The sequence below is a fragment of the Neomonachus schauinslandi genome, chromosome 13, assembly GCF_002201575.2.
Source record: "Neomonachus schauinslandi chromosome 13, ASM220157v2, whole genome shotgun sequence".
Classification (NCBI taxonomy): Eukaryota; Metazoa; Chordata; class Mammalia; order Carnivora; family Phocidae; genus Neomonachus; species Neomonachus schauinslandi.
In genome coordinates, this window is record NC_058415.1 from 74,924,001 (window position 1) to 74,942,239 (window position 18,239).

General features: G+C 45.9%; 1 protein-coding gene across 1 annotated transcript in view; it reads right to left on the minus strand.

Moving 5' to 3' along the window:
• The window catches only part of TNC (tenascin C), a 63,952-nt gene extending 54,244 nt beyond the window's left edge, over positions 1-9,708 (minus strand). The window contains exons 1-5 of the mRNA XM_021691170.2: positions 9,252-9,708; positions 5,257-6,666; positions 3,712-3,975; positions 2,190-2,305; positions 1,320-1,476 (exon numbers count right to left, since the gene is read on the minus strand). Coding sequence (XP_021546845.1) covers positions 1,320-1,476; positions 2,190-2,305; positions 3,712-3,975; positions 5,257-6,666; positions 9,252-9,708 — 2,404 coding nt within the window. The remainder of the gene's footprint in view (positions 1-1,319; positions 1,477-2,189; positions 2,306-3,711; positions 3,976-5,256; positions 6,667-9,251) is intronic.
• Between the last annotated feature and the right edge of the window lie 8,531 nt (positions 9,709-18,239).

Here is an 18,239-nt window from a genome sequence, read left to right on the forward strand (position 1 = left end):
TTTAGGTGTTGGGATGTTTGTCCTGCAAGAAGAATAAAGCAGCTAATCCCCAGAATTAGATTAAAAAGCAAGGGGTAGATAAATTTTATTTTGTAGTTTTGGTGTGCCTTCTCTATAGCAGGTAAGCATTTGCTGGATCTTTTCTATGCCTTTCTGGTGATCTAATGATTTTTTCCTGTCGATACCTGCTCTCTACCTACCACAGAGGGATGGTGTCAGAATGATGGAAAACACTTGCCTATAGGGGAGACAATCTAGGAGTTGGCTCTGAGCTAGGCAAAATGTGCAAATATTTAAATGCAAGATGTTCTTTCTTGTCATTAGTCAACAGATTTAACTTTTCCAACAATCTCCTGCCAAAAAGAATCAATTCCTTAAACAGTTGGCACAGATGCTATCTTGAAGAAGATAAAAAGGTTTTCCCAAATGGCAATGCAAAATAATTTTATTTATTTATTTATTGATGTTTAAAATTTTGCTTCTTGGTAGAACAACTCCAAATCCAGATTTTCTTTGTCCCCCTCACCAAAGGATCCAGTAGTGCCAAATTCTATTCTACCCCCGAGGAGTTCTGACATCTTTATTATTGAATGACATTTAATTTATGTTCCTATTGGAGATACAGGATGAACATTCTACAGAGACCAGTTCCTCGTCAATGCTAGTGGTAAAGGGGGTGAAAGTTATAAAACTGGATCCTCGCTGATAATTGTGGCCCTGTGAAGGCCCAAGTGTTCACCACGTGATGTTTGTTAAACTGATTTCACTTCCCTAAGCCTCAGTTTTTACTCTTGGAAAAGTAATAACAATAGTATTTTCCCAACCTCTTTCACAAGACTGGTGTATCAGATTAGATGATGTGGTAGGTTATTTATAATGGTCTCTCTTATTGATCTTCCTGTATCTGTGCCCCTTTGAGATGTTACTTTGAGGCTCCTTTCATCAAAGGCTGGATCTGTTTCCCCACTCCTTAAATCTGGACTGGCCTTGAGATGTGCTTTGACAGAGTGATACAGTGTTCACCTGCCGTGTGATCAGGCCCAGGTTAGCATACTGAGGCCACCTGAGGCCAGCCAGCCCCCAGCCCACACAGATGCATCAGCGAGCCCACTCAAAAACAGAATTGCCCAGCTGAGCCCAACCCCAAATCATCAATGTGCAGAACTATAGTTTTAAGCCACTAAGTTTGGGGCTTGTTTTTTATGTAGCAAAATCTAGTTGATGCAGAAGCGATAGAAGAGGAAATATCTTCAAGCAGAGGTGCTATGGGGTACACTCAGCTTTATCAGAGGGTCCGTGCTATTGAAGGTGATACTCACGGGTGGTGGTCACCCTCTTCAGGCCCGGGCCGCGGGTATTGTTTTTCACAATGTGCAGCGAGATCTCATATTCTTGCCCAGGAGCAAGGCCAGTCTGCCGGTATGTGGTCTCTGGCCTCCTCAGGCTTTTGGTGATCTCTCCCTCATCTTCTTTATTCTGAAAGATAGGAGCACCTTGGTAAGACCTAAAGGAGGTTCCAGCCTCTTCTTCTCTGTGGCTCGCTCCTTCTGCATCCACTCCTTCACTAAGCTCTCCCTTGGCGGCAGATCAGCATGGCAGGTGCTGAGGACGCACAGAGGATAAGGACATTTCTTGAGTTGGCTTCTCCCTCTTTCAACCTCTCTATTCACTCCTTCGACACTCAAGTCAAGGGCCAGAATGTGAGAGCCAAAGCAGTCTAGAGCCACAGATTCAATCCTTCCTTTGATAGACCAAGAAGCGAGCATCAGAGAGGTTGGGTGCCTGCCCCATTGGCACCCAGCTAGTTAGTGACCGTGCCTGGGCTCGGAACCTAATTCCCTGCCTCTTATAAGCTCTAAGGCCCAGATAGAAGGGATACTCCATCTCAGATATGCCTGGAGGCATCTGGAGACAGAGCTCATTTGTTCTCTTCTGAGTAGAGATTTGCCAGACTATGAGGAACAAGGGGATGGCTCAGCATCTATATGAGCTCACAGCCCTAAGGGCTATGCTTACGGACTTATTAAAATCACTTAGAATATATATGCAAACATGTCGGGGCTAACTAACCACAGCCCTGTTCCCCACCAGAAGCTAAGGAAATAAAGTTGATATAAAAGTCTGTAGAGCCCTCGGACTGTCATTTAGATCCTTGAGGTCAAATATGCCCGCTCCTCTGTGCTCCTTACCATATTCCGGAAGATGATCTCCCACGTTTCAAAAGCGATGTCCAGAGGATCCCACTCCACTTCCACAGATGTCTCCTTGATAGACTTGAACTTTAGGCCTTCAGGTGCGGGCAAGTCTGTCAGGAAGAGCAGAGGAAAGGATGGCTGCATGTTGGGGGGGGCGGTGGACACAGCGGTGATTCCCCTAAACCCCACCAGTGGGTGCCCCACCCCCATCAGAGCTGGATTCTATTTCCGACTACTTGTGGGATGCTGTTTACTGCGAGGCAGTGTGACAATTAGCATTAGGACCCACCATACGATTAAATCCTGGCGATTTCATCTGGTGAAGCCATATGAACCCAGGGTTTGGAATCAGATGGACCTTGGGCTCAAATCCAAGCTCCACATTACAAGTTTTGTGTGCATGGGCAAGTTGCACAAAGTGCCCCAAGCCTCAGCTTCTTCACTCGGGAGGAAGAGGTAAGTACGCCTGTTCCTGGGAATGTTTTGAGGACTGAGTGATACGTTGCATGTCGACCGCTGGGCACAGTTCCTGGCGCATTGCGCATTTCAATACGTGGCAGCCAGGGGCACCTGGGTGGCTCAGTCGGTTAAGCGGCTGCCTTCGGCTCAGGTCATGATCCCAGGGTCCTGGAATTGGGCCCTGCATCTGGCTCCCTGGTCCGCGGAGAGCCTGCTTCTCCCTCTCCCTCTGCCTGCCGCTCTGCCTATCTGTGCTATGTCTCTGTCAAATAAATAAATAAAATCTTAAAAAAAAAAATACGTGGCAGCCAATGTTATATTTGCTAAGCAAAAATAAGGACCAATTTCTAGCCACAACTTGCTTTTTAGGTATGAAGGGAATTATACTGTTGTTGGATTCTTTTTTTTTTTTTTTTTAAAGATTTTATTTATTTATTCATGAGAGACAGAGAGAGAGAGAGAGGCAGAGGGAGAAGCAGGCTCCCAAGGAGCAGGGAGCCCGATGCGGGACTCGATCCCAGGACGCCAGGTTCATGACCTGAGCCGAAGGCAGACGCTTAACCATCTGCGCCACCCAGGCGCCCCACTGTTGTTGGATTCTTAAAGGAATAACTTGAACCCTAATGTTTCTACTTTTTTTTTTTTAATATGTGGACAATGAGCTCCATAGAAAGGAAATAGTAGAATAAAATGGGTAAGAGCATAAACCTACAACCAGACTTCCAGGGTTAAAATCTCATCTCCACAACTTATTGAGTCTGATTTGGGAGGAGCTGCTGACCATTTAGTCTCAGTTTTCTCATCTGTAAAATGGGTTAATAATTGTCCCTATCTCAGAGTTACGGTGGGTTAAATGAATTACTAGATGACGGGTTTCTTTTAAAAAAATTCAGTGGGCTTAACTGGATCCCGGGGTCTTAATTGGTGCAACGATGAAAGGACAGCTATGCAGCTATGGGGGCAAAGGTGAGGCAGTGACCCGTGGGGGCAGGTCATGCACCGGGCAAGCCAAGGGCAGTAGAGGCTGCGGGGGTGGGGATGGGTTCTGGGCACTCACACGTGGCCACCCTGGCACTGACGGGAATGCTCTTCTGGTTTTCCAGGATGGCAAAGACGCGGATAAAGTACTCCACACCAGGCTCCAGCTCCCGGATGGTGGTGGACGTCTGGTCCCCAGGCACGCGGAACTGCATTTCCAGGCCGTCCTCGTGGGTGGGTGTGTACATGACCAGGTACTCCGTGACCCGCATCTCGTTGTCCCAGGCCAGGTTTACGGTCTCTTCCGTCACTTCTGTCACGATGAGGTCTTTGGGAGGGGACACTGGCAGGAGGATGAAAGGACAGCTTGGGTCAGGTGGTGTCAGTAAGGTCCTCTATAAATTCTCTCTCTAGGCTGCTTCCCCTCACTTGTCCCCTCCATTACCAGTCACAGAGCCCTAAAATCCAGCTTCCATTTCCTAAAATGAAAAACTCGTCAAGGACCTTCTGCTATGATCCAACTTGAAAACTTTTGGTGACCTTCAGGCTAAAGTGCTGAGTCTGCAGTGTGGCTGTCAGGCTTCTTTGTGACCTGATCCCTCCGACTTCTCTACTCCCTGGACCTTAGTTCAGATTCAGGCCATTTGCATGGGCACAGGCAGCCTGAACTTGGCTCCCTGCTCTGAACTTGAGGTCATACATCGTTAGTGCTGGAAAGGTATCTGGGGCTCATTTGGTCCCATTCTTTCATTTTCTAGATGTGAGAGGGGCAGAGGGACTGGCCCAACTTTGCTTATCTCATCAAATTTGGGACCCACACCTCCTCCCTGCCAGCCTGGTGTTCTTTCCAACCAGGCTTCCCTGCCTTGGGCCCATTAAACACATTTATTTATTCATATCAATGATACCTTCAATCGGGGCAGAAATTCTCTATTACAACAGGTATTAAGTCTGGATGGATGAGAGGAGTACAAAGAAGACCCTCAGTGAACATGAGCATTATCGTTCTTTGTTGTATTTTCACTCAATCCATGTTTATTGAACACTTACTGTATACCGTGCCTTGTGCTGTCAGATTAGCGCTCCTTGAAGGAGCTCATAATCCTCGGGGTCGAAGGCAGTTACGAATAATGAGTTAAGAGATGAGTCCACCTCGTAAGCGATTAATTAGCATTTACTCTCTGAGTGTGCATGTAAAACAGTTTGTTTTAGGTAATCTCACTGTCCATTCAATTGAGCTGAATTTTTGCTTCCCTCCAAATAGAGAGATTTAGGTTATTTTTGGTACCTTGTCAGTGGGGAGGAGATGAGAGGGCTCATATTTAGCAAAAAGGCTGTCTTCATTTCATCTACCTCACCACGGGTGTTACTGGGTGTTACACTCGGTAACCAGATGGGTAGACTCAATAACAGCTCTAGAATGTACGAGCTAAGTGTTCCTGGGACAGTTCTATGACCCCCCTGAGCCTCCGAGCCTTCAACAGGTAGCCCTGTGACAGGTGAATAACCAAGGGCCCCTGCTAAGGTGTGTGTGTGCACGGCGCACGTGGGCAGGGGTAACAGGACACCTAGCTCTCCAACCCGCACCAGGGCCCGCTCCTGAACCAATGGTCAGTGGACTCACCGTCGGAGCAGTCGTCCCCGGCGTGGCCCTCGCTGCAGATGCAGCGGCCCTCCACGCACAGGCCCCAGCCGCTGCAGTCGTTGGGGCAGGAGCGCCGCCTGCAGTCAGGGCCCGTGAAGCCCTCCCGGCAGACGCACTGCCCATCCTCGCAGCGGCCCCGGCCGTGACAGTCGCCGGGACACCTCCGCTCCTTGCACGCGGCGCCCATGAAGCCCTCGTGGCACACGCACTGCCCGTTCACACATTGGCCTTGGCCATGGCAGTCGCCGGGGCACGCGAGTTCCGCGCAGTCGGGGCCGGTGAAGCCGTGCTCACACTCGCACCGGCCGTCCGCGCAGCGGCCGCGGCTGCTGCAGTCCCCGGGGCAGCGCAGGTCCCGGCAGTCCTCCCCGGTGTAGCCGTCGTCACAGACGCACATGCCGTTCACGCAGCGGCCGTGCTGGTGGCAGTCGCTGGGGCAGCTCATGTCACTGCAGTCGTAGCCCTGGAAGCCCGGCTCGCACGCGCACTTGCCCTGGACGCAGCGGCCGCGGCTGTGACAATCGTTGGGGCACCGCAGCTGGCCGCAGTCCTCCCCGGTGCGGCCCTCGTCGCACACGCACTGCCCGTTGACGCAGCGGCCGTGGCCGCTGCAGCCGCTGGGACACTGGAGCTCGCCGCAGTCGGTTCCCGCGAAGCCGGCGTCGCACTCACATCGCCCGTCCGTGCAGCGGCCGTGCTGGTGGCAGTCGGCGGGACACCTCTTCTCGCTGCAGTCGGGACCGGCGAAGGCCGCCTCGCACACGCACTGGCCCTGCTGGCAGCGGCCGTGGCCCGAGCAGGCGTTCGGGCAGCTGAGCTCGCCGCAGTCCTCGCCCGTGAAGCCCTGCTCGCAGTAGCAGGTGCCGTTGACGCAGCGGCCGCGGTCGAAGCAGTCGTTGGGGCAGATGAGCTCGCCGCAGTCCTCGCCCGTGAAGCCGGCGTCGCACACACACTCGTTCTCCACGCAGCGCCCGCGGCCGTGGCAGTTGTTGAGGCACAGTGGCTCGGCGCAGTCGTCGCCCGCGAAGCCGTCCTGGCACACGCAGCGGCCGTCCACGCACCTGCCGTGCTCCTCGCTGCACGCCACCGGGCACACCTCCTGGCTGCAGTCGGCCCCCGTGTAGCCTTCGAAACACACGCATACCCCGCTCATGCACTTGCCCTGGTCGTTGCAGTCGCCGGGGCAGGCCAGCTGGCCGCAGTCCTCCCCCGTGAAGCCCTCATCGCAGACACACTGCCCGTCCAGGCACTGGCCTCGCAGATGACAGTTGCCAGGACATTCGGGCTCTGAGCAGTTGGGGCCTTTCCAGCCGGGTTCGCACACACAGCCGCATCCTTCGGCGCTGAAGTTCCCGTGGCCGCTGCAGAAGGGCCTGGTGTCCAGGCGGCCTGCAAAGAGAGCGCAGAGGCTGACCCCTGAGCCTAAGCGGCTGCTTTCTCTGTTACCACCTGCCTGACCCAGATTCCAATGCAGCCGCAAGATGGTGGCACCCTCAGCTCCCATCTGGCTTGAAAACTAGTGGCTTCATGTATGAAATCAGAGGCAACTGACATCCCATTAGAGTAGGTGCGAATTCTTAACCTGTCCTCTCAAATGTAAAGAGCGTGTACTTACATGTGTAGCTCTGTGTGTGTGTGTGTGTGTGTGTGTTTTCCACCCACCCCCCAACCCCTCCTGGGAGAGGATCCATAGTTTTTATCGAATTTTCAAGTATTCCCATGACCCCCGTGATTACAAATCATTGCCGTGTGGAATGTATTATGCTGGGCTACATAGTTTCTCTTGTACCTCGCCAAGGTCAGGCACATAAGAGAGTAATTGTTTCACACAAGAAATATTTGTTGAACTGAACTCAATTCTGATTCTGGCTCAGTAGCTGTGCTGCATTTGGAAAGGGAGTTAGATGCTTTGGAGATCTGTTTCTTCATTGGTCAGGTGGGACCAATCGCCTGCTTCCCTGGGGTGTATCAGGGTTAAGTGAGGACATTACAGACCTACTGTTGTTCTCATTGTGATCTTCTCTTGCAGTTTTTTGGGTTGACTCAAGTCGGTATGTGGGTTTACGTGACCGAACTTTCTGATTTTCCATTATTGAAATGAGGCAGCATAGGAATGGCTTTCTAATTCTGTCGGTACAGCTTATAATGTGGCTTCACCCCCACAACACTCATGTGCGTCTAGCTTTTTCCCTCCCCATCCTGAAGGCTGCAGGGATGGGTGAATCTGAGGAAGACATGGTCAGGGCTGACATGACTCCATCTCTTTGAAGTCTACATCGTGTGTTGGCTCAGCTTGCAGGAGTGACTGGTGTAGTCTCCATGGAGCCAAGGAGAAGAAACAAAGCTCACTCCGTTTTCTCTGTACCCAAATACAGTTGTATTACTATGTTTTATCTCCTTCCTAACAGCAGGGAAGAAGGCAATTAAAACAAATAGTTTGAAAGGTGAGAATCATACGTTTTCATGTATGGTAGCCACTAGACACATGTGGCTACTAAACAATTGGATTGTGGTTAGTCTGAATTGAGATTTGCTATAAATGTCAAATACATATGGGATTTCAAAGACTTAGTTTAAAGAAAGGAATATAAAATATCCATTAATAAGTTTTGTGTTGATCCCATGGTGAAAAGTGGATAATTTGGTTACACTAAGTTAAATAAAATAATTGATTAAAACTATTTTCACCTGTTCCTTTTTCATTTCTTTAATGTGACTATTGGAAAAGTTAAGAATACATATCTGGCTCACGTTATATTTCTCCTGGACAGCACTGCATTAAACAACTATTTCAACCCATTCTTTAGCATTAATTCTATTGTGTAACTCCCATCTGCATTTTGCCAGGAAGTTGATGGAAATGGAAGATAAAGTAATTTGTGCCTAAAGAAAACATTTTCTCCCCCCTTGGACACCTAGAGCATGTCCTATAGTCCTCTCCACCTACAATGATTAGGTCTACTCTTGAAATAACTTATCAAAGTGCTTTCTGGTCATTTTGTCAGGGTGGCAGAAATAAAGATGTTCAGCTCTGATTTGAAGCTGCCAAAACTCCTATAGCCCTGTCAAGTCTAGGCAGTGAAGATGAAGACAATTCTAAAGTGGCAAAATCCCTGAGAAAAAGATGCACAGGATACAGGTTATCACGGGGTGGGGGTGGGGGTGGGGGGGTGTGGGGGGAGCGTGAGCTCTGGAGACCACAAGCCCACTCAGAGATCCTTTCTCTTATTACTCTTGGTGTCTTTTTGTGCCAATTGGTTAACTTCTTTGAGTCTCAGCAGTTAGATCTGTAGAATGGGAGTATTAAACCTTATCTCAAAGGGTTGTTGGAAGGGTTCAATCAGGTAATGAATTACAGTGCCTGATGCATGAAAGAGGGCTCAATGTATATTGTGATGATGGTTGTTGCTGCCATAAACTGAAACGTTTTTCCCAGTTCCCCGACTTTGTATTACCACAGGCAGCGCTGTGTCTTTGTGAGAACACCAGGGTGTGAGATACTGTGGTTCAAGTCCTCACTCGATCACTTGTGGCAGGACCGTGAGGAATCCCACCCTTCTTCTGGGCCTTAGTTTTCCAGCCTGGACAGTGATGTGATGAGGCCATATTAGCACCTTTCAGAGAGTGATCTTGGGTCAGGAATTTCATGATATGGTTCATAGGTTTTGGGGTAGAGAATGTGTAGATCTCACAGTCAAATAAATGTTAGAAACTGGTCATTAAGGTGAAACAAGGTTTTTCCAAGCAAGGCTTCTCAGAGGTCTAGAAACTCCTCTGAGAAACATTTGTCACCAAGACTCTCCAAGAGCAGAACAGAGATGGTTTACATTCTGCACATTTATCTGACCATAAAATCTCTTCTCAGTGAACACTTTGTGAGGCCAGCTCCCCGGGGAACCTGTTTTGGGAACAAAGTGGCGGATCTGGCCGTGCTCATCATTTCTCGCATCTGGACAGTGAGGGGCTGGGCGTACCTTCCGCAGGCTGGAGACAACAGCCAGCTCCTGTGGTGCACTGCTCCCGCAGGGAAGACACCAGATTCTCCAGATCCTCCAGTCTGCTCAGAAGCTCCTTGACGTCAGGAGCCGCGGCGCAACCGCAGGCCCGGCGAGGGATGTTGATGCGGTGTGTGAAGATGATCTGGTTTTCCCCGTCGCCCGTGCGCTCCTGGAAGCTCTCGCTGGGCTCTGATGGCGGGGCCAGGTCCTTCTCCCCACTGGCTGATTCCAGATCCACGGAGCACTGGGACCCGACGGGCAGCTTGATGTTGTAGACGTGGTTAAACACCACCGGCTGCTGGTCCTCCGGCAGAGTGACATTGACCCCGCTCTGTCGCTTGTGCCGGATGACTTTCTTGAGGACCCCACCTTCGGTAGTGAGGGTGAGCGAGGCTAGGAGGATGCCTGCCAACAGCCAGGTCACGGCCCCCATGGCGGAGGTGGGTTTGGCTGGGGCGTTTCTGTGCACTCACTCCTAGGGTGTCTCAGTCTCAGGCAGAAGTGAGGGTGTGAAAGCACAGAGGAGAATCCAGATCAGTGTGTTCCTGATCTTCCCGAAGGAATTCTCTTCTGCAAGGAAAGGAGGGAAAGCAAGCTTGTTAGTATCCACTGTTAATCGACTCTATTGAGTATCATCATTCCAACTGAATTTTGATGTTCTATCTCCTGCGTTTGAAGCTCTTCTGATACTCCTTCAGTATTCACTGTAGTGTTGATACCAACTAGTCTCTAAAAGAATATTGCCATCTTGAAGGAATGATTTCACTCACTTTTCAACTTCCGGAAATACAGGGAGATGGCAGGGAATACAGAAAAGGGCAAAACTTTGGAATAGTATAGACCAGACCTGGATTTGGATCTCAGCTCTAACTCTGTGCCTTTGGGTAAGTCATGTAACCCTTCTTTGTCCTATTTCTCTTTCTGTATAGTGAATGGCTAATGTTGGGGTTAAAATAATGATATAAGTAAAAACATAAGTAGAAATCTTTCATAGATTTACGAATCCCTTCAATATTTACTCAAGCCCACTGAGTGAGTCATTGTAATGCTATGAGGCCATAGTCGCAGTAGATGTGTTCAGTAACTCCTGCCTCTTATTATTGGTCCTCCAGTCCATATTTAGCAGCATCTGCTGGTTTCTCTCCACTCTGGGAGACAGAGGTTCAAATGATGAATGTGCTAGAAGGCACGGCGAGCTTTAATTCCAGCCCAGCTTCTTAATTGTTGTGTGGCCATTGGAACAATACTCTACCTCTTTGAGTCCCGGTTTCTCTTCTCCTTATTTCTAAAACCTTAAAAAGTCAAGTTTTTTGGAGAATCTGACAGAACGTTTCTAAACCAGTTGTCCAAACTATGATCGAGGGCAGGAGAATGTCCATGAGCCTCTGAGGTCTTCTCCAATCTACAAGTACTTACACTATTCTCACTGAGTGTTATGGACTAAATCCTGTCCTCTCTTCCCCCCCAAATTCATATATTGAAGCCCTAACCTCCCATGGGACTGTATTTGGTGATAGGGCCTTTAGAGAGGTAATTAAGTTTAAATGAGGTCATAAGAGTGGGTCCCGAATCTCTTTGTGCTAGTGTCCTTAGAAGAAGAGGAGCACCATGAGAGAGAACTCTCCCTCTCCCTCTCCCTCTGCTCCTGCACAGAGGAGAGGTCATGTGAGGACACAGTGAGAAGGCAGCCATCTGCAAGCTAAGAAGAGAGGCCTCACAAGAACTGAATTTTCCAGCACCTTGGGTGGTGGAATTCTATCCTGTAGAACATGTAAGAAAATAAGTTTTTGTTGTTTAAGCTAAAATAACAGTCTGTGATATGTTTCTATAATAGCCTGAACAGACTAATACACTGAGTTTTCCACAATAATCAGAGTTCTGTGGAGATAGAAATAAACATAAGACTAAGTGCCTACCCTCAGAGGCCTTAACAATAGAATTATAAATAAAATGGAATCACACATTCAATACTTAAGGAACAAAGCAGGAAGGAATGCAAATTACTGATTTTGTGGTATGGAATTTGAAAAAAAATGAAAAGAATTGTCAAAGAGTGGTAGTTGGAAAGGACAGAATTCAAGCTGAGCCTTAAAGAGTGAAAGGATTAGATACCAACAGTATATGGAGGAGATTATGCTATTGTGAGGCAGTTCTTACTTGGCTAAATTGTCTTAGTCATCTCTCTTATGACTATTTATCAGTATGGACAATCAAGGCAACAGAGGCAAGGGCTGTTGTCGAAGGTGGTTGAGAAATTTTTGAGTAGATAAGAAGACATGGCTAAACCTTAGATGATTATAATATTGACCTAATATGCTCTGGATGCATGTGGGAATGATATATACAGGGAATGAAGTCATTCATACCACTCTTTAGTTAGAAAATACACCAGAATATAGTTCAAGAAAATAGTTGAGAGGTATTTGGTTTTTAATCAGTCACTTTGCAAATTGGCGTTTTCCTATGCCCATGCTATTCTTATACTTTCTCCTTCAGAGTTAGCTACGTATGTCAATTAGATTCAGTATTTGGAATACTTATCCTATAGAGGTTCTCTAACTTTTTTTTTTTCCAGAAAGATTTTAGCCCAACGATCAAATGCATCAACATGATCCCACGTGATTGCCTCCTGCATGAGAACAGAAAGTCTGCGAAATCTGGAGAGGGATTATGGCAGGGAACACTGAACTGAGAAACATTTCTGTAGGACTGAGCACGGGTCTGGGGACCTAGAAAGCACTGGCTATGTATTTAATCAAGAACTTTCTATCCACACATCCCCATCACATCCTAATTATATTCATACTTGATATTTTACCAACTATCCATGTAACAGCTACATAGGGCGTCTACTCCCTGGTTAGGCAAAAACAAACAAAACCCCAAAACAACAGCAACAACAAAAAAAGGAAACAAACACTTCTTTTGAGTATGCTTTTTTATTCAAATTAGTTTCCTAAATAAGAATGTGTGAATCTGCAATGTAGGCCAGCGCATTGAATAAAAATGATTATGAAGAAGAGAAACTTGGTAAGTTCTTTTCTTTTAAACCAGCATAGCCCATCTTATTTGTTTACTGGACAAATATTCATTAATTGCACACTCTATTGCAATCACTTTAACTCTCTTTGCCTTCCACAAAGTCCTTCCTTCCACCCTCTTTCCATCAATTCTTAGCTTTTTCTTTTCTTTCTTTTTTTTTTTATGAGCAAGGGCCATAGGCCAAGCTTGAAATGCTTTTGGACTTTTATCCAACACTTTTTTGTGTGTTGCTAAATGACTTAAATTTCCATCTAAAAGGCCATTAGAGCTACTGGTTGAGATGCTGAGGCAATGAGTCTAGGGTAGTAATGACCAGAGTATGGGTTGAGTGAGGATTTTGCATTGCCCTATGTAAGAGACTTACACTGGCACAGCCAAATGCTGCATTGTTTGGTGGAAGGACATGTGATTCTTGAGGGTTGTGTATTTCCCATTGGCTCATGGTGGTCTGAGGGCAGGTGGCTATTTTTTGTACTTTGGAAAAGACCCATTACATCTTCTGTGTGGAGGAAAGTGCCCAGGCTTCAGAATTAGACATACCTGGGTTCAATGCCACTCACCGGCTCTGTGACTTTGACAAGTGACTTATCTTCTCTAACCGTGACCTTATTTGTAAAATGTGAGTCGAAGTCTTTCCAAAGGGAATCATGGATTAGAAATCATTACAGAAAGCACCCAGCACAGTGACAGGCCCATAGTAGGCACACATTAAAAAGTAGCTGCTATTTTGTTGCACTCCTAACAACAAAACGTAGCCATGAGCCCAGGCCAATAGCTTCCTTTTGCTTAAGCTTGAGCTTGACCTCCGCATTGAATCCTGTCTTAAACTCTGTAGCAACCTGGATCTAGATGAAAGAGGCACTGTAGAAATTACTGATGGGGGGGGAGGTAAACCTTATGAAGATAAGTTTTCTAGAACTGGAAATGCCAGAGAGGAAAAAGGGAGCAAATAATAACCTTTAAAAATGTAAAGTATTCTCATGCAGACAACTGGCTGGTTAATGTCTCCCTTGAGGATAGACCTAAGGATAATTATTTTGGATTGTAGTTTATGATAATTTAGGTTAAACATGAAGGGTCATGTTCTGACAGTAGGGCTTTTAAAATTTCAGAATTAACGACTTATTCTATAGAGACTCCTTAAAAAGCACAAGCAGATTCTTATCTTTATAAGAAGTGATCAGGCAATAGAAGGTCTGGAAACTATCTTGTAGGAGGAATGAGTGTGGACTGTGTGATTATCCTGTAGCTGAAAAAGCCAGGGTTGAGAGGGACAGGATGACCACGTATAAATCCTAGGGAAGCGGGAGCTGGCTAGTCCCTTGTGTCCTCAAAGGACAGAACAAGGGCTGATGCGTGTTTATGTTGGGGGTGCGGAGGAGGGTTGGTTACAAGAAGCCAAATTTCAGCACAAGAGGAGAAATATTTTTCTACTTGGAACTCTCCAACAGAAAGGGCTTTTTGAGCCCTTTATAGCACGGTCCAAGGCACTGGAATGTAGACACACTGTCTTGGGTTTGAGTCACTGTTCAACTTTCTCTTTCTTGGGTAAAATATTATCTACCATCTTAAATCAGAGTCACGTCATCATTAAAATGTGATATAGGGGTTCTCAGAAAATTGTTGTGAAAAGTGCACGAGATAATGTGGGTCGTAGGGACGGCACAGCCTTAGCAGAAGGAGCTCATCAAAGGGAAGCTTTTGTAATGATAAGTATGGCCTTCAATTAATATCTTTTCTAGAATTTTCTTTCTTTCAACTCTTGAAATCTACCTTGGCATATACAGATCTGCTTTTTAAGCAAAGATGAAAGTTCTGCAGTGAAGTAGAGAGTTCTCTTTCAGAGTTCCCAGACAAATATGCTTTGGAAGATACGGATGTAGATATAGATCCAGGTCTGCCTATGTTTTATGATAAGATTAAAGGATCTAGTTGAGTATCACGGTTTGTAAAAGAGAACAGCAGGAAGAGACACAGCCTTTGTACTGGCTCAACATAGATCACTGGGGTTACATGTTTAGGACAAAAGGGCTGTTTCCAAGCGTTGCATGTTGCCCTGCTCTTTATCCTGTCTCAGCATATATTCTGGGTGCAGAAAAGTAGAGCAGAGCAGACTTTGCTTTGTATCTTTATCAAAAGCAATTTTTAGGTCCAAATTAACTGCTGTGCTTTTTTAAAATTTTTTTGTGAGACTGTTTAGGTCCCTCCATTCCTGTTAGTTTCTCAAAACAAAATTAATCTGGAGAGGAAAAAAAAATACCGTAAACATTTCCCCATGAGGTAGAAGGTTCAAGAAGAGGTAGAAAACTTTGAATTCATTGGTCTAGAGCTGCAGTGTCCAATATGGCAGCCACTAGTCACAAGTGGTTGTTAAAATGAAAATTAAATTAAAATGGAAAACAATGAAAATTTCCATCCTCAGTTGTACTATTCACAGTCAAGTGTTTTACAGTGGCATGTGGCTAATGACTACAATATCAGTGCAGCTAAAGAACAGTTCCACTGTTGCAGGAAGTTCTGTTGAGCAGGATTGGTTTAGAGGACGGCTTAGTGATCTTAAATCCATGGTACAGACGAGGAAACTGAAGCTCAGAGAGGTCCAAGAGAGTCCGTATGATGTTGCTAAGTGTCCTGTCTCATGAAAATGAGGTGAGTACCTCAGGTACAGATGGCAGGGGACTAGTGTAAGAAGATGCTGTTATGTGGTAACTCAGCGAAACATAAGCAAATGTGTGCATGCAGGATAATCTCCGTTATGTTTTTGGACCTTACATGTTCAAACATATCCAGGTACAAGTGAGAAATGACCTTTATGGCTATTGTCCTCTTCAACTCTGAAGGGACATCCACCTTGCCCCAGGCCAGCATATTTCCCCCCTGCTCCCCATCCTACCCTTGGGATAGGAAACGTTTTCTTCCCTTTTTCTTTCTTTTCTTTTCTTTCTTTCTTTCTTTCTTTCTTTCTTCTTTCTTTCTCTTTCTCTCTCTCTCTTTCCTTTTTCTTTCTTTTTCTTCCTTCCTGCCTTTCTTTTTCCCTTCCTTCTTTCCTTCCTTTTCTTTTTCTCTTTCTTTTTCCCTTTCTTTTTCTTTTTCTTTCTCTTTCCTTCTCTTTCCTTCCTGCCTTTCTTTTCTTTTTCTCCCTTTCTTTTTCCCTTCCTTCCTTCCTTCTTTCCTTCCTTCCTTTTCTTTTTTCTTTTTCTTTCCTTCTTTCTTCCTTCCTTCCTTTTCTTTTCTTTCTTTCTTCCTTCCTTCCTTCCTTCCTTCCCTTCCTTCCTTCCACCTTCTTTCCTTCTTTCCTTCCTTCCTTCTTTCTTTCTTTCTTTCTCTTTCTTTCTACTTTAGAGCCCCAAGTTCTCCATGAGTTTCTTCTGCTCAAATCAAACCAAAGATAAGCTATTCCAGGGACCACTCTGGCCACGCCTAACATCTTATTCTGCTCTGCTTCACCCTTCTCTTGGAAGCTGGTAGAACTTGTCAAAGATAACTTATGGCTTTCCTTCCGTTGACCCATACACTACTTTTCTCCAGAGTTTTTGAGAGGACTCAGTCTCTTCCCTTCAGCAATATAAACCATTCTGTTGATGAAGCAGCTGGGTGTGAGAGGAAGAGCCTGATCATTGGACAGAAACAGACCTATGTTAGAATCCAGCTTTTCCACTTAGTAGCTACTTCTTGTGGCCATTCATTCACCCCCTGAGTCTCACTTGCCTGGATCCCCTACATGGCTATACCTATCTCTGTTTCATGGTGTTTCAGGAGAATGGAATGAAGTGAGATATATGTTAAGCTACTAGCACAGCATCTGGCATACAGTAGGTGCTTTATATATGGTGGCTAATATTAATATAGAAGCAATAATAACACTGGTCAAATAGAGAATGGATCAGAAAGAAAACTTTGCATCTAGAAGGGATGGGGTAATCAGGGAGATACATCATGATTATCACAACAATATAACAGATAACAACAGAGACTGGTCAACCTAAGTCTATGCCATGTTTAAAGTGGAGGGAGGCTGCATTCTTCTGGGGGGCTTAGGAAAAACACATTGAAAGAGGTACCCTCTGAGATGGACCTGAAGGATGGGTGGCAGTTTTGAGAAGTGGATGGATACAACTGCAGTAGGTGGACAGAATTCGAAGCCTGTGGAAGACTAGAAAAGGAGCGGAGAAAAGGCAAGGGACTTGGAGTGCAGGGTTGATAAGGAGAATAAAGAAGATGACACATGCATCCCTTTGCAGCTCCCTGCTAGAGGCAGAGGTGGGGGTACTGTGGATGGAATACTGAAGGTTAGTTCTCCTGGGGTGTCAAAGACATGCAGGGGAGCAGAAAGGAGGGAGCACACAGAGTTGGTAGAACCATGGTAAGGAATAGGAGGAGGACATGCAAGGTCAACTTGAAGAGCTGGCACTGAGCCCAGGAAGCAACGTTGTATCTAAGGATAGGTGTCTAATTGCTCAGCGTCCTCTGTTGAGGCGTCTGTCTGTAGTCCCTGGTTTCCAAATACCTGGCATATTTAGGGTTCCCCCCTCCAAATTTAAAGAGATTAAAATAATGGTCCTGAAGCCTATTTTTTTTTTTTTTAAGTGGGGGAGGGTGTTAAACTGTTAGGACTTCATTACCGTTGCAAGATAAAAATTAGTTCTTGGTTCATCTTCTCTGGCATTAGATGATGCCAGTGTAGGATCATTTTCCAGATCTTGGCATTATAGATTTTTATTCAGAACATGACTCTGAGGTAACACTTCATTTAACAGGTGAGGAGAGTATGGTCGGTATCGTGGCAGCCGTTTTCCAAGGGCTTTCTAGTTAATAATTTTATACTTTAAGGTGCCTCTTGTCTGGTTATCAGATCTGCCCCCACCCCATCTCCAAGAAGAGCTGTTTGGTAGCTAACCTTTTGGAAGCAGCATGACATAAACTATCCGTTATTTTTAGGAACCTCACCACAGGACAAAGACCATTGCTGGATGAAGGAATCAACAATCTTTGAATTTTTTCCTAGTCACAGCTGGAGAATAAACAATTTCATTTTTAGATAAAGATAAAACTTCCAACTGGCTAGAATCGTATTTCAGAATTACTTATGACTTCATTTTTAGTGGCTCCCAGAATATATCTATCTTGTTGACTTTGGCAAGCACATGAAATATCCTAGGTTGGGGGCAGCGAGGAAGATTCCTACTGTTTAGAAATGCAGATGAATCTCTTTCCAACGCATTTTGGCAACACATGAGGCAGCTCACACCAAATTTTTCTTCTTGCTTACAGGCAAGAGAAGAATTTTATCGAACACAGTCATTACGCATGGGCGTTCTTAAAGGTTCTAGAAATTCTTCACCCCTTGTCCTTCCCAACATCCATAAATTCCTTCTTGGAATGTGTCAGGGAGAGAGAGGGGCCAGGAAACAACCTTAAGTGTGGATTTTTTCCGAGGACATCTGATCCTTAACAGTTAGTGGGGCCAGCACAACCTGTCTTGAAAGAATTAAAAGAACCTTTGACTGCCAAACCAAAGCACCACCAAGCCCTAGGTGTTTGAAATCCAGCACTGAAAAGCATTTATCCATTCAGGTAGCATGGTGACTTAGCTGGTGCCCAATTTGGATGCTACTGGAGCCAGCAATCATCCATCCCAGAGGCCTGAGAATGAATTCATTTGAAAAATTACTCATTTTTGCATTCAACACAGATGAATTGAGTGAGTGCTAAGATAGCCCAGGGGATACTGAGGTGTTTCAGAGACCTGTGATGGATCATTCTTGTTCTCATTAAATTCATGGGCCAGTTAAGGAAACAGACATATCAACAGATAATTACAGGGAAGAATGATAAATGTTAAAATGGACAGTTATCCAGGGAGAGTCTGTGCAATGTTGGAGAATATCTGTTCTAGAATCAGGCAAGTACTATTGAACCCTG